Genomic DNA, 20,985 nt, shown 5'->3' on the forward strand with positions numbered 1-20,985 from the left:
CACACATCACAATGCAATCCTGGGCACTAGGTTCACATGGCATTGATAAATGGGCCCCTGATGGGATGTGGAAAGATTTGGCAGTGATTAACTCTACAGTTGCTGATCGAAAGGACACAGCCAGTTCTAAATGTAACCAGACAAGGACCATTGGAAAGTCCTGCTACTCTTACCATACTACCATGTAGGTGATACAACCCACTTAAACATCCATCATTTTGTCCACGATGTAGATTCACACGATTGGATTAGCTGAAGTATGCCTCACCACATACAATTTACACACCATATACCCACACTGTAGCAATGAATGGGTGTTTGCATAGAACTTGTCCTGCTTACAAGTCAGTGTATATATTTCATAGGTCCTTATTAAAGTAAGGTATGCTAGCTCGTATCAGAACACTTCATGTTATTGTAAGGAATGCGGTTAAGCGAACAATTCCCCATTGGGTCAGTAGAAAAAGCCATCTGCTTTACAGCACTCCTGCTCAGTGGGCTACAAACCCTCAGCTCACCATTCCCCCTGGGGAGTAATTACTGCAGGCCCAGGTCACCCCAGACCGTGGCAAACACAAAGTAGAGGAAGTGTTACCACGTGAGCAGAAGCACCAGCTCCTGAATAGTAGTATGGGCACATGTATTAGCAAGCCGATTAGACAGTTGCCAAACCAGTTCCATTGTGCAGGTTTCTGCCCTCATGTAGTACATTTGCCCTTGGTAACATCAGTCACTTACAAAACAGCACTGTGCAATGAAAACAGGACACCAAGCAACGCTTCATTTCTTTATTGCAAAATATTTGTACATCTGTGGAAGCTCTTTAAAACATTAGATACACAGATATTGTTATGTATTAATGACTGTCAAAGCCCACGCTACTTTACAAAGAATCTGGACATAAGCTCTGAAGTACCCCAACCCTCTTTTGGGGCCTAAACCAGGGGTTCCCAAACTTTATATAGAGGCACAGCACCCCTGAGTATCAGTTTTTCATGGCACCCCCAGACCAAAAGTTTTGTTAAAGTAATTTTTTTTTTTTTTTTACACTAAATGTGTTTATAGCACATCCTTAGGGTCAGTTACGTGGTAATCAGGATTCATCTATGTCAGTCCACAATTTGGCCATAAACAACTTCAATTTTATCATGGACAACCAATCCAGGGCACCCCTGCAAGTCCCCCAGTTTGGGAACCACTGACCTAAACCCTAACCCCCTGCTTCCTAGACCCTCTTGTAAGGGCCTAAACCAGTAACTTATCCCCCTACCCCTTTACACCCCCCCCCCCCCCATTAGAGCCTTAACCCAACACTCCCTTCCACAGGCATAAGCTATTGCCCCCGCATACTTACTGAGTCGGGTGCCAGCATTCCAGTCTCCTCAAACACTCTGGCATCGGTCTTTGGTTCGGATGCCGGTGTCTTTATACTGAACACCAGCATCCTGACCTGAGCACAATAACTCCTAGATCCCAAGCTGTATGCCCATTCTCCACCAGCAGGAGGCACTGTGGACCTGTGTAAAGACAACTATATTAATGAAGGCACTTTTCATCAATCCATTAAAGCAAACAAGAAAATGAATTTGCTTTGCTAGTTATAAAGATAATTTATTGCTGACTATAAAATGATAAAACTAAAGTGGTTGGCTGCCAGACTTTGGATCTCAGTTAGGCAAAATCTAGTTAGCAGGAAGCTGAGCGTGTCAGAGCGTTTACTAAAGCATCAAAGGTAATCAGAGACTCTAGTCATGTGTCATCAGCCACGCTCAGCTCTGTGGAGCTCGTCATTTATCTCCTCTAAAAAAAAAACAAATTAGTTACCTCATTCAGCTTGCACCTTGACACAGAAGCCATCAGACTATGGAGCCACGCAGGGACCAGTGTGGGTCACAGCTGGAGCAGAGTTACCACAACACACATGAGGGGACATCTGCCAGGACCAGGCAACGCCATAACTTTACTCAGGCAGTAATAGATCATAGACCGCTGAAGCCTATAGGGAAAATATAAGAAGCCATGTTAAAGGCATTTCCAAACTATGGACTCCAAGCTGTTCTAAAACTACAAGTCCCATCATGCTTTGCCACAGTTTTGCCATTAAGGAATGCCAAAAGCTGGCAAGGCATGCTGGGATATGTAGTTTAACAGCTGGAGTGCCACAGTTTGCCGTAAGTGCTAAACATAAAATAAATATTGCTGAACACTAGAGGGGAGATGTACCAAGCCTTGGAGAGAAAGTGAAGCTAGCCTAGGTAACCATTTATCTAGCAGCCTCTGCAATTACAGTCGCTCAGCTGGAACCTTTCCAAGGACTGACACATCTCCCCTTATGCACATTAAAGCCACAATCAGTCATGAATATCCCACTGTAGTAAGAGCGTATCAGAGCGTTTACTTAACTTCACAAGTTATCAGAGACTCTAGTCAAGGTGTCATCATACACGCTCATTACCCAAGTGCCCTACAGCCACTGCTTAGCAAACCTGGAGGACACAGACAACATACAGCCCACCCCAGCAGCTGCCTCTATCAGACCCCATTGTCCCCAGCAGCTGCCTCTATCAGACCCCATTGTAGCAGTGATGCAGGGCCAGCATTACTTATGTCGGTCCTGTCGCAGTTAAGCACTTACCTTCATATCTGCACCAGACGCCCACGGCCCAGGCATCTATTACAAGAACAGAATAGGTTAAGCTCTTTTAGAGAGAAAGCTGCGGAGTTCCAGTAGGGAGGATGGTCCATCAGAACGCTGCGGAGATGGCATCACAGTATCGATCAGTGATAGGTGAGATCATCATTTGCAGACCACATTGAGATCACACTGCAGAGTAAGTGAGATGGAGAATGAGCCTAAGACCATGCTAAACAGAACATTCACACGCATGCTTATATTTATCATACTGTCCCTTTAAAGTCAGGACACTCATTCATTACATAGGTTCTGTGGCTGGGGTTATTCGCATCGGCATTTCAATCAGCCACAGAACCTATAAAATTCATGTTTTATTATTAAATAGCGTTAATTTTAACTATCAGTGTCCATAAAAGGTTGTAGAAGATGATCACACATACACATAATGATTGCTATATGGAGATGATAAAGTACAGGACTACAGAAATGATAACCCCTCGTCCATAATGCCTGCCAGAGGCCCAACCACTCGGTCACAGAGCGCTTACCTGCAGCGACAGCAGCCACGATGGCGGAGACATCCCGCAGGCCACGCCATGCCTCGCACCCAACAGAGCCCTACTCCGGCCGCACCCACACAGACCAGCGACAGACGAAGAGAGAGGAGGCTTTAGCCGCAGTGCTGGCCTTATATACCCGCCTGCGCCGGAGGACCCCGCCCGGCCGCCCGCAATTGTGCCGGCTGCCGCAGTGAATGTGGCTTAATTGTACGATGTGATGATTTCAGTGAAAAATACAGCAGCCGCAGCACACGCCTGCGCCTTGCTCTCATTGTTCCGTGGTATTATTACATAATGGTTTCTCAGTGTCGGAGCAGGCATCATGAGGGGCAGCCTTGGTTGGCAGCTGCAGATCCTCATTTGCCAACCAGGCCCCACCCGGCGTCACCGGAAGTGGAATCCTAACGCTTGGCGCTCTCGTTCCTCCGCCCTCTCCGATCTGATCCTACGCGCCGCAGAAGGAAGCCGTGCTCAGGTAAGGGGCCCGGGGAAGGATCTGTATACACGACTCGGGGCCACTCTCCACAAGCAACCGGACGGGGGGCTGCACCCGTTCATTGCTGCCTATTTGGAGCCAGAAAGGGAAAGGGGGGGGGGGACACAAGATGGAGGCACGTGCCCACCCAGTGTTCCAATTCCACTGGGGAGGGCGGGAGCTACTGCTGCCGTGGAATTAAGGGTGTCAGGATAACCTGCCATCCCCAGACTGGCTGAGATTTGTAGTTCCCCCAACAGTTGAATATTGACAGATGGCCTGTAAAATGGAATCAGAGGGAAGAGGTGCCAGTCCAGATGTGGGCGGGGCCATCTCAATATCTTCTTTCCTGTTCTTTCCTAGGGATGGCTGTGCATTTGTGGTGGCATGGCCTTGCTGTGGCATGGTAGCCATTGGGCAGTTATGTGGGGTGTATGCACCTTGATCGCTGGGGATTGTTTATGTGCAATGGAGTGCTGCTGCAGACTGTAGCACAGAGGATGTCAGCAGCAGTCAGAGCTCCGGTATTGAATGCAAAAAGCATTTGTATTGGATCAGGAATGTTAGTCGTTACCAACCATTGGCTTCCGATAGCCGTCCCTGCACGTTCTTTTCCTGCTCAGTGTACGCTGGTGAACTGTGCATAGAGAGTACATAATGCAGCATATAGGCTGGTACTCGCATCAGTCAGCCTAGGTGGTTTCCTAATCCCTCAGGTGGCAGCTGTAATACCATAGCAAATTAATGAGATGTAACCTGTCTCGTAGTGCTGGACTGCGATGTCGCACTCCCAGACTGAGAAGCAGGGGATGCTGCTCCTGCCTGTCAAAGTAAGAATTGGGTGCTACGCTGCCTCTGTACCCCCAGGGCTTGCACCAACTCTTATAGTATATGGTGGTCTAGTTCTGATATGTGGTACAGTAATGCGGTTGTAACCTATCCCCATGGAGAGAAGACCGTAGAGTGCACCCTGACGTCTCACAGAGGGTTATGCAGAAGCTAAAAGTGAGTGACGAACGGATCTCTGCCTGTGCAAACCAACATCTTCTCTCCATAGCAATCAGTTCTGCTTTCCCCAGGGTCTGCAGTGATTAATTTATGATCTCCGTCTGGTTCCTGTAATATGAGCAATATAAATTTGCACTAGGGGCACGGTTGATATAGTTCACTATGTTGGCGGTGCCGCTTTTCAAAAGAACTTGTGTGTACACACTGAATGATATCGGTAAACTATATATTTCGTTGACGTCACCGGGACCTGCTGAACATGCAGGTCTTTGGCGTTCTCTTTAAATTTCTTACATGGGGCTTACGGCTAATACACGTGGTTGATGTATATGTTTACCCCTACTTATAACCAGGGGAGGCTCCAGAGGTGGGGCTGCAGCACAGTTCAAAATTTAAATAGGGGAGCCACCCCAACTGCCATTCCAAACTGGCGCGTCTCCACTATTTGAATTGTGAACAGTGCTGCAGCTCCCCCTCTGGAGCTGTCACTGCTTATAACTGATCACCTGACGTATTACGTCCATGCCTATACAGTATAACAACGCTATTCTATTTGGTGCTTGGTTGTTATCCCACAGAAGGCTTTAATGCTTTCTCTTGGTTATTTTAGTTTTGCCTTCTCCATTATGTACTCGTATTTCATTAGAATGTCAGGAGTTAGTAGACTTGAGAGACTATTTACTTTTATTGGTTATTAGAGTCACTTCCGTTGTGAACTTTACGTTTGGCCATGACATTAAATGTTCTCCAAGCGCATGCTGATCCCTGTGTAAATATTTGCGCTGTCACCAGTCACAATGATGCTGAATAAAATGTCTCTACGTCTCATGCTTCCCCTCCCCCCTCTTTCCTAGATTCCCCCTCAGACCACAACACTTGCATTTCTACGATGGCAGAAACAGACGTGGACAACGAGCTGTTGGACTACGAAGATGATGAGGTTGACAACCAGGCCGGGGCGGATGCAACGGACATCGCCCCCAAGAAGGAAATGAAGGGATCGTACGTTTCCATTCACAGCTCTGGCTTCAGAGATTTTCTTCTTAAACCAGAGTTGCTTCGCGCCATCGTGGACTGTGGTTTTGAGCATCCGTCAGAAGGTGAGAAAAGTGGGGTCCGTAAGAAAATATAGACTGGACGTAAAGGTTTCAGAAAGGGATTACATTGGGGTGTGGAACGGGGCTATTGCAGGCGTCCTACACAGGACAAAGGCGAGTACTTCTAGGTAGTTGGGGAAGAAAGTGTACAACTTTGCCCACAATTCTCTATGAGCTTCCTTAGCTATGGCCCTACAGTTACTAGCGGATTGTGTTCTCATATAGAAACCGTTGGCTGTGTGTACTTTATGAATATACTCCAAGAGGGATATGCCAGCAATTTCAATGTCCATTTATATTGAAAAACTTCTGTAGTGATCAGACTAGGATGTGGGCAGGTGTTACATTTGTGTGTTATTTTGTTTCTATGCAGGGTAAATACTGGCTGCTTTATTTTTACACTGCAATATAGATATCAGTTTGAAGCACAAACCCCACCCAAATGTAACTATCTGCACATGTTACATCTGCCCCCCTGCATTGCACAAAGTTTTGTCCATTAAAGAATTTGTTTTTACAAGTGAACCAGAATCAGGTCTCCAATACGCGCGACATCTATTCACACGACGGCGTAAATGGGAAGACTGCTGTGCCTAATCAGGCTCTATAGTATAGATGCTGTCCCAAGAAACCATCCTTGTTTTGGAACCTTCTGTTACGTCCCTTTATCTTTTCCATGCATATAACATGGTGCAACCTGCATATTGTGTTAATCTTGCCGTATTTGGCCTTCATCAGTTCAGCACGAGTGTATCCCGCAAGCCATCCTGGGCATGGATATTCTGTGTCAGGCCAAGTCTGGAATGGGGAAAACTGCCGTGTTTGTCTTGGCCACGTTGCAGCAGCTGGAGCCTATTACAGGACAGGTGAGGACTGCTGAATCTCGCAGGAACAGTCCAAGAATCTCTCACATATGTGACGTGTCATAGTAAGAACATTTGTGATGTTTTACAGGTCTCTGTATTGGTCATGTGTCACACTAGAGAACTGGCTTTCCAGATCAGCAAAGAGTACGAGCGATTCTCCAAATATATGCCATCTGTTAAGGTAAGGGAGAGAGGACCCTTCCTAATACGACTCCTCTTTACACCAGAGACACATCATGCTGTACCATGGATTTCCATGCCTTTGTGTCCTCGCTTCATTTCATCACTTTGATGCTTTTACCAGGTGGCAGTATTTTTCGGCGGCCTTGCCATCAAGAAGGATGAGGAGATGTTGAAGAAGAGCTGCCCCCACATTGTGGTGGGGACCCCCGGACGTACTTTGGCCCTGGCAAGAAACAAGAATCTAAACCTGAAGCACATCAAGCACTTCATCTTGGACGAATGTGACAAGATGTTAGAGCAGCTAGGTGAGAGGATGTGGGAGCAGGCCGGGCAGCGGTGGGAAGGTGAAGATTTAGTTGCGGCTTATTGGACAATGTGTGGGGAATGGGTTTGGGAACAAAAGTGTTGTTCATGGCTAATTGGGGTAAATGGATTTTGGAGTTGGTTCCTGATTGTATCATTTACACGCTGATAAATGTTTTATTTTGTAGACATGCGCAGAGATGTTCAAGAAATTTTCCGTATGACCCCTCATGAGAAGCAGGTCATGATGTTCAGCGCTACCCTGAGCAAGGAAATCCGCCCGGTCTGCAGGAAGTTCATGCAAGATGTAATAACCATCTCCTCCCATCTCTCCTCCTCCTGCACCGTTCCTCCGGTTGTACCTGCCTGATACTGCAACCTAAGGGATGCTTGTGAACCACAACTGCAAGCTAGAAATCGATGGGTCTCCTCCCTCCCTGTGTGACCCTGAACAAGTCAAACGGTCTGCCGCTAACTTCATGCAGGCCTTATTAGGACTGTCCTCTTCCCATCCGTGGCAAAATCACCACCAGTGTCACGAGAGTTATTACCCACTTCAGTGTCACGAATTCTGGTGTGTCGCAGGAATCGAGTTACAAGTGTTTTGTGATACAGAATCACAAGTGTCCACTTAGTATCAAAAATCATTTTTGATACTATGCGTACAATGTCATAGTAGTCTCACCAGCACATGTATCACGCTAGCAAATCCTATTAATTCTCCAGTCCATGTGTGATACAACCGCAAACGTGTCGCACTAGCAAATTTCAGATCACTTATCAAGTCCCGGTGTGATACACCAGCACACGTGTCTCGCTAGCAAAAACTTCAGATCAGTTATCCAGTCCCGGTGTGACACACCAGCACACGTGTCGCACTAGCAAACATTTCAGATCACTTATCAAGTCCCGGTGTGATACACCAGCACACGTGTTTCACTAGCAAAAACTACAGATCAGTTATCCAGTCCAGTTGTTATACACCAGCACACGTGTCGCACTAGCAAAAAATTCAGATCCGTTATCCAGTCCCGGTGTGATGCACCAGCACATGCGTTACACTAGCAAATACTGGAATCCTGCGTGATACACCAGACCAAATGAAAATCTCGTGTGATACATCAATACGTCACACTAGCAAATATTAAGATCTCAGGTGACACACAAGCACGTGTGTCATCGTAGCAAGTCTAATCCCATGTGAAACACCAGCACAAGTATCACACTAAAACTTTTTAATATCCAGTCCTTGTGATACACCAGTTCAAGTGTCACAATAGCAAAAATGAAAATCCTGTGATACACTAGCACACGTGTCACCACTACCTAGTTAATGTATGGCACACCACAACCGAACTAGGAAATCTACACAGCTATGTATACATCCTCATGAGAAACACAAACGTCACCCAGGATGTGACACCAGCGGCCCGTCCTCGTGTGTGTCACCAGCACAAGTGTTGTGCTTACTTAGTAAGTCTTTTTTCCCCCCTTTTTTCACATCACAAATCAAGTACCATCGCTGCTCTGTAATACACTGGGCATATTTAAAGCTCACTACCACAGTAGTGCCCCTCACCTATATCGCCCTCTTGTGCCATTGTTTGACAATGCTGCACATCTTAATACACGCTGTTTTCAGCATACGTTTTTAATGAGATGCAAAAAGCACAACAATTTTTTTTTGCGACACGTGCAAGTGTTTTTTACGTTCTTTCAATAGGTTTCCTGCGGCACCTTTTTTGCAATCCCTACCTGTTTTTTGTTTTTTTTTTCCTGTTGTGACTTTTTTTAATACCAAGTTCACATGCTCTCGTATTAAACCAGAGCAAAGTCGCACTTTTTATTTTTCATGTTTTTTCCCCCCATGTGACATTTTGTCACTTTTTTTTTTTATTTTATTTTTTTGTTTCCTCTAAAATCATTCCGCACTGTTAGTGGCAGTGACGGGGTATGGGTGTGCTTGCTGGGAAGATGAGGTCTAGCTGGAGGCGCAGAGCGTAAGGGACATTAAGCAGCGGGACAGACATGCGTATTAGCTAGTATTGCCTGTCAGGCAGTAAGAGTTGATTTGTGGCAGCAGAACTAGCACAGACCGCTCTAAGTTAACTTGTACTGAGTTTTCAACTCAACTGTAAGGGATCTTAGATCAAGGAAGAATGCACTATAGTGTGTATTTCGGACCCAATCGTTTAAGTTATGAAAAAAAAAAAAGAAATGATTTGCTTTAAGCAGAACATAGTGCAAAATGAGGGATCGGATGCCCAAATTTGATCCCTTAGACGTAATCCATGGGTGACAGCTTGGAATAAAAGGGATGCTAATGCAGGGGCCCCCATACACTCCCGTTTTCGCCTCTTTTTCACCCGATTCCGACGGATCAGGCTGAGAAAAGCGGCTAAATTTGAGGTGTTTGACATCCGCTCCAATGTGCTGTACTGTGTGCATCGGAATTGGAGGTCAGACCGGCTGCACCTCCAGTCTCCAACTCTGCCCCTCCTCCCGGCAGCGGGAACGGAATCGCATACGATCTAAGGTGTGCAGAAGGGACCGTGTACGATATATTAAGGGGCATCCTATTGGGCTTCTCACCTCTGAGAAGTTGCATAATGTAGGGCGACTAGTTACGTAGGAGGCACCTGTTGGGGTAGAAGATTGGGGCTCCCATGATTAGTGCAGAAGGTGGCCATTGATAGAGACTACCTATAGTTAGTTTGTATTGGAACAGAAGGTGGTTCCCGATAGATACTACCTATCAGTGAAGGACCCATCGTAAGTGTAGAATAGGGCCCACCGTTAGATAGGGACACCCCTTTTCCTACTGTCTGTCTCTCCTTTATTCAGAAGTGTGTATTATCTGCATATTTGTGTGGGTTACTGTGATACCTATTTGTATAGAACTATGCATAAACGACACTTTCTCCCTTGTTTTTGTGTGTAAATCTAGTCCACGCATATTGATATGATATGTCCACGCATATTGATACGATATGTCCGCGCATATTTCTATACATATATGTATGTAAAGGTGTACATTTTGCCATGTTTGCCTTAAGGGTGTGCAGGCTAATTACAGCGTGGTCATGCTGATTTTATCATGCATTTCTAGGGACTCTAAACAGAAAATACAAGCTCGTCCGGCTGCATTAGGTGTCAGTCCACCAGTACACGTGAATGGTCACACAGTAGTACTGGCGTTTCCTGCTCTTCACACTCGGGAGCTGGAAAAGCTGTCGCTTAGTAAATGTCCCCCCACAATCTAATTCTTTGGGTGGGGGGTTCTGCTGACACACGGCTACTGTATGCCTCGCAGCTTGTATTTCAGGTTTAGAGGGACTTTAACAGCAGTTTTTGATGCATTGCTGTTTTAAGATCCACGAGTTCGGATTAATGTATAGATTTACTTACCTACGTGGCTTCCTGTTCTCTGTGTGTTGCACAAGTGTGAAAGGCTGCGCATGTTCCGGTCGCTGTTATCCATGAAGAGGCTGTTAGTGATATATGGGTTAATGTATCAAGCAATGTAAGACGTTACCCATAGTAACCAGCCATTGTCTTAACTTTTTATGGTACTTATGTAGTAACTGGGCTGCCGATTTAAAAATCGGGTCCATCGCATGCGACCAAAATCGCATGCGATGCGATGGACCCGATTTTTCCATAGGATTCAATGTTAAAATGGACTGACTCCATTTTAACATGGAATTCAATGGGGAAAAAGGGGTCCTATTCATACCCCTACTATCCAAGTGGGCATGGAGTTGGATATTAACCTGTGGCGAGCGTAGCGAGCCACCGAGCCCGAAGCGTGGCGAGCGGACACAGAATACCGTCCCCTCGCGGGGCTCGCCACGCTTCGGGCTCGGTGGCTCGCTACGCTCGCCACAGGTTAATATCCAACTCCATGCCCACTTGAATAGTAGGGGTATGAAAAGGACCCCTTTTTCCCATTGAATTCCATGTTAAAATGGAGTCAGTCCATTTTAACATTGAATTCTATGGAAAAATTGGGTCGATCGCATCGCATGCGATTTTGATCGCATGCGATGGACCCGATTTCAAAATCGGCAGCCCAGATACTACATAAGTACCCTTTTTATAGACTGAGCTTGAAAAATGCTACCTCCAAGCTGGTTGCTATGGGCATGAAACAACGTAAGGGGGTGTCAGCCAGGGTAATGTGCAGGATGTACAAGTGGGTGTAAGCCAATATAGTCAGGCCCTTATGTACGTAGCTGATTCTGTATCTGATTCCTTGGCCATATTAATTATTGCACTAATTGCAGTTCTCCTGTTTGTTCGGTATGTGGAACGTAAACCGCTTGTGTAACATTTGTTCACTTCTGACCAATCACATCTCTGCTTTACATCCCACATACAGTACACATTCACAGCAGTTGTTGTCTGCGATTAATGTTGGGGACATATAGTATGTCATTTAAACACTGCACGTTGGGCCTGATCGGATAAGGTTGGGCGGGTGCATCATCGCTGCTGCTTACGTGGAAGATCTGGTAATGCAGCAGGAGGCGCCTGTAAAAGTAGACCCCTTCTGCATGTATTTGTGATCCAATGCTGAGATCATCTGCGATACCATTGGCTGCTCAAGCAACCCTTGAGATCACACAAGCGGTTTGACGGATGACGGCCCGACTGTTAGGATCCTAACTATCCGTATACTGACATCGGCGTATACCGACATCGGAATCCCAACTGTTCAAATGCCAACAGTCAGGATCCCAACTGAAAGGGGCTATTCTCCCCTGTTGGAGTACAAGCGGTTGGGATTCTGATGTCGGTATGCTGACCGTTGGAATCCCGACTGTTGGGCTTTCATACTGCAGCTCCTGCTATGATAAATTGTTAACCACCAAGCTCCCATGGTTGCTTTGTAGAGTTGTTTAATAGCAGATCATACAAGTTTATTTGGAATTTCCACTACCTCACGGGGGATATGTATTTTAAAGGGCATAAACCCCTTGGTGTTGTAACCCACCTTACAGAGTATGGAGTGACATGAGCTGCTGACCTACATCCTCTTTTATAATGGTGGAATTTTCACTTTAGAAGAGCTATGTAGACGGCAGTGCGGAATATTGACCTGTGCTGTGAATGCGTATTTAAAGCTGCTCTACCACATGGATAATTTGTTTCCTACTGTGCCCGTTACCTCTTGCCAGACCCCGGAGAGTGCTCCATGCAGCCATTTTTTCTGAGACTTTTTATTTAGTCGCAACCACAGGGTTGTAGGGTGTGTGGGGTGCGACTGCCAATCACAAGGGACTGTGGCTTGTGATTGGCCCTCCAGCTCACACCCCCTTCTTTGTAGGTCCAATGTTTCAGAAGCGGCAGAGTTCCATTGAAATTAGCTGCATGTATTATCTGTCTGGGTCGTCTGTAAGAGGTTGGGTAATCCTGAAGGGTAGTGCGCTTTAAAGAAAAAAAAAAATGTACACCTTGAGCGAGTGGTTGGTCGTCTTTTATGTAATGTGCTTGGAAAATGATGTTGTCTGTGCTCTGCCTTTCTTAGGGATAAGATGGTATCTCGCATGACCAGTTTGCTTTTGTGATTATTTGCCAGTGCAAAATGTGCATGGATGACAGCTGAACCATCTTACAAACAGTGCTTGTTTTTGGGCAATTTGGGCACTTGGCACATTCTGTATGCTGGGAGGCACTGTTTTTAAGCCCCACACACACACACACTACCCGTCCTGGGGGCGGCATTGGCAAGTGCATTATTAATGTTGTGGAGTGTTGTAGACAATATTTTATAAACCACACCGCTCAGAAAGCCTAGTCCGTATGGGGCTTTAGGGCCTAATTCACACTTGAAGGCAGGTGGGGCAGATGTAACATGTGCAGAGAGAGTTAGATTTTGGTGGGGTGTGTTCAAACTGAAATGTAAGTTGCAGTGTAAACATAAAGCGGCAAGTATTTACCCTGCACAGAAACAATTTACTCACCCAAATCTGACTGTCTGCACCTGCAGTGCACATGGTTTGGCCCGTTTTAAGAACAAATTTGTCCTGAATTAGGCCCTTAAGAACAAGCACTTCGCCTAATATGACCGATGTTTGAGTTCGAGGGGCCACAGTTTTGTTGGCTGAAAAGTCTCCTATTAAAAATTTACTCATCATAATTTGGCCAGTTTTCCATGTGGATGACCAATCACTGAAAAATAGTACTAGTTCCTCGCTAAATAAGGATTCCAAAAATGATTGAGAAATTGTGTGTGTGGGGAAAGGGGTTAACCCTTGGTGTCCGATTCTCTGGCTTCTTGGTCTGTGCGAGATTCCCATCTTAGCCCAGGAAAGTTTTCATCATAGGAATCCACTTTGATCCAGTGCTCAACCCTGTACTAGGACTTCTGAAAGGTATGCCCGGAAAGCGACCACTCCCCTTACTGTTTAACCCTTAATTTCCCACCCCCCTCCTCCAGCCGATGGAAATCTTTGTGGATGATGAGACCAAGCTGACCCTCCATGGCCTGCAGCAATATTACGTCAAACTCAAGGACAATGAGAAAAACCGCAAACTTTTTGACCTCCTGGACCTGTTGGAATTCAACCAGGTGAAAATGGTTTATGGTTAAAGGGTAGCTGTTGCCTGTTCACTGTGGAAGCAGCCAGATGTCCACCTTCACGGGCCTCTGTTGTCCAGGCAGATGATTTGTTTGAACATCACGTAGGATCAGGTCTGTGTATTGGGCTCTGTTGTACCTACACTGCTGGTCTCAGGGCAGTAGACGTAATATGCCCGGACAATAGATTTATGTGAAGGTGGGACCCGCTCCAGTCATTACTGAGCCACTTGGGAGATGATATACAGCATACGGTATTCATGGTGTGGCTCTGTCTATAAACAAGCTGCTTGCACAGTGTTGGGTGACTGGTTCTTGTTAACTTGTGGTTAATTGAAAATAGAACTCAAATTTATTGTCAATTGTCATTTTGGTACTTGTGTATTATCACGGCGCCCCCGATATTAAGTCGCACGATTTTTCATTGCATCGCATGCCATACAACCGATGCACTGCGATGCGAGCCGCCTATACGATGTTAAATTGTATATGCACCCTAATGGGTGCTTACAATGTTAAATGCACCCCCACGCCACCCCCTACAGTATGAACGTGAGCCCGTGAGGGGCGGCGGTTTGCGTCCTCCGACCTTTTCATACCCCCACTATCCACATCGGCGTGGAGTTGATTTTATATAGTGTGGCGAGTGCAGCGAGCCCGAAGCGTGGTGAGCCCCGCGAGGGGATGCGTATACTTGTGAAGTTATGCGCGTCCGCTCGCCACACTATATAATATCAACTCCACGCTGACGTGGATAGTGGGGTATGAAAAGGTCGTAGGACGCGTACCGCCGCCGCTCGCCACGCTTCGGGTTCACGTTCATACTGGGGGTGGCGTGGCCGTGCATTTAACATTGTAAATTAGGGTGCTTATACAATTTATAATCACATCGCATTGTATACCATATACAATTCCATACAATTTTAACATTGTATGACATTGGGGAACATCGCAGGACATCGCATCACATGCCTTATGGTCTGTGATGCGCCGTGATAATACACAAGTACCGTCATTTTTATATTCTCTTATCTCATAAGTTTTGGTGATGAAAATATATTTATAGTTCTTATGTTCTTGTGCTTTAAAGCAACAATCTTATGAAAAAATAGAGCGGAAAAAAGTAGACTGTTATTAATGATTTAACATTTTACAGAGTAACATGGCAATCTGAGTCCCCTAGAACATGCTGTAGTAAGCAGAGAGGCTTTGGAACCCATCTCTGAGCTCTACCGAATAAAAAAATTTGATCCTTTACAATGGTAGAAGATACGACACTGAGTAAAAAGATAGTCGAAAAGTCGTCATGACAACGTCATGGTCAACAAGGTTTTTTTTTTTAAATCCACTCTTTCTTCATTTAACCGCTACGTGGATTAAGATTGGGTCTAGAAACCTATTTTGAGTGCAGCGTGGCTCATATATGGTGAAACATACAAAATGACAACTTGTGTCAACCTTTTGTACCTGTCGACCATTTCACCTGTCGACCATTTGGGGTCAACCCTTTGACTGTCTTTTTACTGTAGCACTATTGAACCACCCCTTTTCTAACTATTGTGATTCTAACTGTAATGATTGTAAAATGAATTCCGTAGCGAGGGTTGTTATACCAGCACCAGTTATTCCAGTAATATAGGGCTTCTTACGGATGCATTTGTGAGATCCATTTGCTGTCAAACAGGTTATGACTAAATGCATTCTGCTTAGCTCGATTAGTGAGTGCTGACACTCTGGAGGCATCTTTGCCTCGGGTGACCCTAGAAACAATCTACAGATGTGTCCTCGTACAATTTTGCCACAGTTGTGTCAAACTAGCTTTCCTGATGCCAGACCCGTGAGACTCTGCTTTTGCCAAGCATCTTTTACACACAAATTTGCTTACTAATCACAATACGATGCAATATAACCACTTCACAAGGCTACGTTGATTATTTTGCTTTGACACTTGTACGTTGATGTGTGACTGAGCCTTGTGTATGTGTATTTGAAGTGCTTTGATCATTTCAAATGAACCAGTGCATTATAATGAAACCGGTTTGTCGCATTGTGACTAAGGGGGGTGGTCAATCTGATGACTTTTTTTTTCTCGCATTCGATCTATTCAATTCAAGTGTCGATTTTTCAACTGTTAGGGAGGGGGGGGGTGAGAAACAGCACGGTTGGTAAACAAGTGGATCAGTTAATGACTCGCCAATCAACGTGTTGCATCCATTTTCAACTATTCCTTCGCCCATTTTTGCCGATGCAGATTCGGCTTCTTAAAGTGAAACTGCATCGGCAGAAAAACCGTCTGAAAACGGAAGCATTGAATAGGTATGTGCAGATTTTTTTGGCTAACCGAAAAATCCAGACATGATTGAATACCCGGTGGCAAATTTGGGCAAAAAAAAGATTCTTGGTGCAAATAGCATGGGACTTGGCAGCCCACACTACATGGCATATTAAGGCTAAGGTGTATAAGGACACTTCTGTAGGTGGTACAATTGGTGCTATCCACACCTTAAACTAGTCAGATACATCTGCAAAGTGCGCAGCAGAAACCATCTGCAAAGTAACCAGTTGGATGAAAAGCGGATGTCTGTAGAGGAAGATATAGGATGGATTTTAATAGCATTTACTTCTGTGGAAATTTCATAAAACAGGTCTTTAAGTCTGGATTTCCGACAAAACCACAAATGTGAGATTTAACCCTTTGAGTGCCTAGAGATGCTTAAAATATCAGCTATAAATGCCAGCGTCTCACATTTGTTATATAAATTCAAATAATTGTGTAAAAAAAAAAAAAGATATTTCCTTTTTATAAGGTAACATTACAGGTCATTATGATGAATTAAAATGTTTGCTTGGCAATTTTCACACCAATTTTGACAAATTAATTTGCACTCGAAGGGTTAATTGGTGGAACTTCCCTTGATGTACTTTAGAAATATGTGATTTTTTTTTTTTTTTATTGTGAGAAATGGTTCTATGCACCCACTGGTTTGGCCTTTTTCGCTACCTCCTCTCCTTTTCATTTCCATGCATTTCCTACAATAAGGCTTGCTTATTTGTTTAACACTGTCCAATTCAGGTGGTCATTTTTGTCAAGTCCGTTCAGCGATGCATCGCCCTGGCTCAGCTGTTGGTGGAGCAGAACTTCCCGGCTATTGCTATCCACCGTGGGATGCCACAGGAGGAGAGGTGGGCACTGGGAGCTGTGCTAGGAGGGTTGGGATCGGGCGACAGAATGCTCTATAATTGTAAGAGGACAGGAGGTAGTAGACGGGCTTAGGTGTGGTATTATTGGGGTGAGATGAGAAATAGAGACAGAGATATGGGTCTGGGGAGATATGGTCTGGGGGCTTCATCTTCGTGTCAGGATGGGCCAGGACTACAGGTGAAAACTAAGTTGGTGTGCATTATTGGACTAGCATGACAGGCGCAACTAGGATACGGACCTGGATATGACTGAGTGAGGGGCTGTGTTAGGCTAAAAGGGGAGGACTGAGAAACATCAGGGTTCATTCTTGCTACTGACCCTTGTCCCTCAATAACAGGCTCTCCCGGTATCAGCAATTCAAAGATTTCCAGCGCAGAATCCTGGTGGCCACTAATCTGTTTGGTCGTGGGATGGACATTGAAAGAGTCAACATTGCCTTCAATTATGACATGCCAGAGGATTCCGATACTTATTTGCACAGGGTCTGTATAAATTGATGATCTTCACTTCCTTGAGAATGTTACATAGAAACGTAGACTTTGACGGCAGATAAGAACCACTTGGCCCTTATCTGCCGTCAAATTCTATGTTTCTATGTGGTCTTTGGCCCATTCTCCTTTTCTTCTAAGTCATTTTCTCTTCCTTCCTTTGCAAATGCTTCCTCTTACATTCCCCTTCTCACACCAGGTGGCACGTGCCGGCAGGTTTGGCACCAAGGGTCTAGCCATCACATTCGTTTCCGATGAGGGTGATGCAAAAATCCTAAACGAGGTTCAAGATCGCTTCGAGGTCAACATCAGCGAGCTGCCCGACGAGATCGATATCTCCTCCTACAGTGAGTTTGTTTTCATGTCCATTCCTGTTTTCTTGTCAGCTTTTCTCAGCCTACATCTCCTTCCCACATTATGGCATTTACTGCCCATTCTGATTTTCGTCTATTCTTTCTCTCAGTTGAACAGACGCGATGAGACCAGATTCCTGCTTCAATGTCTCCTAAGTTGCTGCCGAATGCTGTGCTCACCGTTGTCCCTCCTTGAACCAGACCGAGGAAGGCAGTCACCGGCTAACCTGTTTAACAATGAGCATGGCTGGTTTTTAATCTGGATCCACTTTCATGTTTTTATGAGCAGAAGTTTGCTTTATGAATTCTCCGTTCACCTCTGATGCATAGAGGGTAATGGCTTCAGAGGGTGTGCGGTATTAATTTAATATGTATTGCAAAACTGGCAGTCAGGCGGCCAGTGTTTTGAAAAGTGCAGGTTGCTACTGCACAATTTTTTTTTTTTTACCCAATTAATAGATGTCAGTCTAGCGTCATTTTGAGTGCCACATCTGTGATCAATCATTTTTCAGAAAAAAAGCCCTGGCGTTGTGCAGTATTTGGTTCTAGGTTTATACATTGAGGAATGTTTTTTTTGTTCAGTGGATAAGTGACCAGTGGTGTCACTGTCTTGTATATTGTTACCTCTTACGCCATGTCATAAATAAAAAAAATAAAAAAAGTGTGCTTTTATTTAGTGACCAGGTATGCCAGTATGTGTGTGATCGACCCCGGTTATTCGGTGTGGTGTGCACACATTGCACCTTGTCCCAGGTTGACCCGTCACCAACCCGGGTCTGGCCTGGTTTATTTTTTTGCGATGTTAAACGGGTATGATTTGGGCAAGTGCATTTAGGACCCATCTAAATAAAATGATGGCGTATGTAGGAAGCTGACTTTGATTTTCCTGGTGTTGACATTAAAATGTGCTGGCTCATCGCAGGAAAAGGGGAAATGGACTCTGGGAAGATACGTCTGGTTGGGAGGGGGGATTCCCTCCCCAGATCAGGAATAGATCTATTTATTGATGCAGTCCATCAAACTTTACGTTACAGGACGATAATACCACAGTTAACAGTTCAGCTTCATTTTAAAACTTAAGATACCAGTATCAGTTTTTTTCAGAATCCTCCCATTTTGCAGAGGTTTTAAAAGAGGCCTGGCTGAAACCTGACACCAAGGGCCTGATTCAGACGCGCTCGCTAGGCAGCGTATATTTGAAGATTATAGCAAATATATAAAAGACAAAAAATTAGCAATAGGTATCTTCAGTGGCCAATTCCAGGAGTATAGCGGTCATTGATGATATAGGGCCTGATTCAGGGTGTCGTTAATGATATGAGGGTTATTCAAACCTGTTCCCTTCTCGGCTAAATTGCAGAGCCCTGTGATCTAATAGCCACCGCCTCACCAGTGTGAAATACGGCCCTGTGCAAGGCTGCGAAAATATCGCAGATTGGAGGTTAGCTGTAAATCCATTTGCAACTCACTCACAAACAAATGATTTTTCGGTACTTATGTAATATCTGGGCTCCCGTTTTTCTTATGAGACCGCGTCCACTCGCCACGCTTCGGGCACGGTGGCTCGCTGCGCTCGCCACACTATATAAAATCAACTCCATGCGTAGTTGGATAGTAGGGGCATGAAAAAATGGGGTGCATTTAACATGGGAGCCCAGATAATACATAAGTACCGATTTTTCTAGCGTGTGCAGTCTGTGCGTAACCCAGGACCTATTCGGCTGGTGCGATAGAAACAGGTTGATCACCTTCCCTGAAAATGCTTAGGGCAGCCTGCATTTTCCCTGACACTCCCAGAAAATAGACTGTTACACCCCATCCCCCCAAACGCCGGCTTCCTATTAATGCAGAATGGCCACACGCATGCATGCTACAATCCCCACACGTCTATCGATAATCGTCTAGCCTGTGAATTTTCTGCCCAGCGTTCAGGTCCGAATACCCCCTCCCATAGTGCATACACACTAGACCAGGGGTTTCCTCTGGGCCTCGATCAAACAATAAAACTTATTACAGGACCGCAGAGTGGCTGTCACGTGTGTGGTCAGCAGACTCGATATGAATGGCCGCGTTGTGAAGGCACAAAACAGAAGTGAATTGATGCAATTACTTAATTTCTTACACAATAACAGAGACCAGCTCCTTATGAAGTCCTGCTTTGGGGGTAGCTGGGAGGCAGTGTGTAAAAGAGGGCGATGGGGAGGCTGAGTGGCAGAAAGATGCAGTGGTTGGGAGAGGTAGAGTGTGACTGGGAAGGCAGAGAGAGGGAGTCAGAGGGTGGCTAGGGAGAGGCAGTGGTTGAAGTTATCAGCCTGATGGTCAGCAACATAGCATTGTGACTGCATGCTGCGATGCTCCTATAAATAGATCAGCTAGGGCTACAAGCCTTTTCTCTTAAAGATCCATTTTTTTTCCCTCTGGGAGCTCCTTGTGACCTATTTTGGCTAGTGGCTGGGTGATTAAGGCTGTTGAATCCTGGATGGCTCAGTTGGTTGTGGGAGTCCAGTCATGGGACTCTTCTGCAGCTAACTCCTCCACTGAGCATATTACTGACACTTCGGCTTATGTGGGAGGTGCCATATTAGATAGCTTTCAAGTGTAGCCCCATATTTCGGCCTTGGAGGTTTACGCCAGAGAGGTTTTTGTGGCTTCAATCATGGAATGTGGATTCTGTGGTAAATTTACTAAAGCTTCTAAAAATGGAGAGGTGATGTTGCCCATAGCCAGATTCTGTCTATCTTTTCTCTATTGCATACTAGAATATTACAGACAGAAATCGGTTGCTATGGGCAACATCACCTCTTAATTTTTTGAATCCATAGTAAATGTATCCCTCGGAGTTTAAACATATTTAAGGCAGTGCCTTTTTAAAGTAGAGTTTTTTCCAATTCGACCCTCCCTAGCTTGGTGGCTCAACACTAAGAACCTCCTACAATGGAAGAAATTTGGGATTTGACTCCTCACCAGAGACGTCAGCCTCCAAGGTTGGGGAGTGGCCACGTTGGGATGCCAGTTCCGGTGCCAGTGGAGTCCACAGGAGGCACTTCTCCCAATATACATCCTCGAACAATGCGTGATCTATAATGAGTTGCTGGAGGCAACAGGTATTTTCCTGGGAAGATCCATCAGAGCACAATTCGACAATGTCACGGTTGTGGTGTACATAAAAAAAAAAAAAAAAGGTAAGGCGGGCAGCCGTGCCGCGATGAAGGTCAGTCGGATTCTACTCTAG

The 20,985-nt window shown here is 45.3% G+C and overlaps 1 protein-coding gene and 1 long non-coding RNA gene across 2 annotated transcripts; one reads left to right on the forward strand and one right to left on the reverse strand.

The window, feature by feature from the left end:
• Positions 1-774: 774 nt before the first annotated feature.
• LOC146036225 (uncharacterized) lies at positions 775-3,312 on the reverse strand. Its single transcript, XR_014460791.1, has 4 exons — positions 3,184-3,312; positions 2,636-2,824; positions 1,825-1,996; positions 775-1,517 (listed from the first exon to the last, which is right to left on the reverse strand). It is a non-coding gene; the product is annotated as an uncharacterized LOC146036225 (long non-coding RNA).
• A 210-nt stretch (positions 3,313-3,522) lies between these two features.
• On the forward strand, positions 3,523-18,414 carry DDX39B (DExD-box helicase 39B). The gene is made up of 11 exons (XM_083160094.1): positions 3,523-3,670; positions 5,533-5,778; positions 6,514-6,641; positions 6,730-6,822; positions 6,946-7,129; positions 7,316-7,434; positions 13,570-13,701; positions 16,784-16,893; positions 17,250-17,394; positions 17,600-17,747; positions 17,864-18,414. The coding sequence occupies exons 2-11, from the start codon at positions 5,568-5,570 to the stop codon at positions 17,878-17,880; spliced, it is 1,287 nt and encodes a 428-aa protein (XP_083016220.1). The 5' UTR covers positions 3,523-3,670; positions 5,533-5,567; the 3' UTR covers positions 17,881-18,414.
• Positions 18,415-20,985: the final 2,571 nt, after the last annotated feature.

This window comes from Crinia signifera, chromosome 9 (genome assembly GCF_055691185.1).
Source record: "Crinia signifera chromosome 9, ASM5569118v1, whole genome shotgun sequence".
Classification (NCBI taxonomy): Eukaryota; Metazoa; Chordata; class Amphibia; order Anura; family Myobatrachidae; genus Crinia; species Crinia signifera.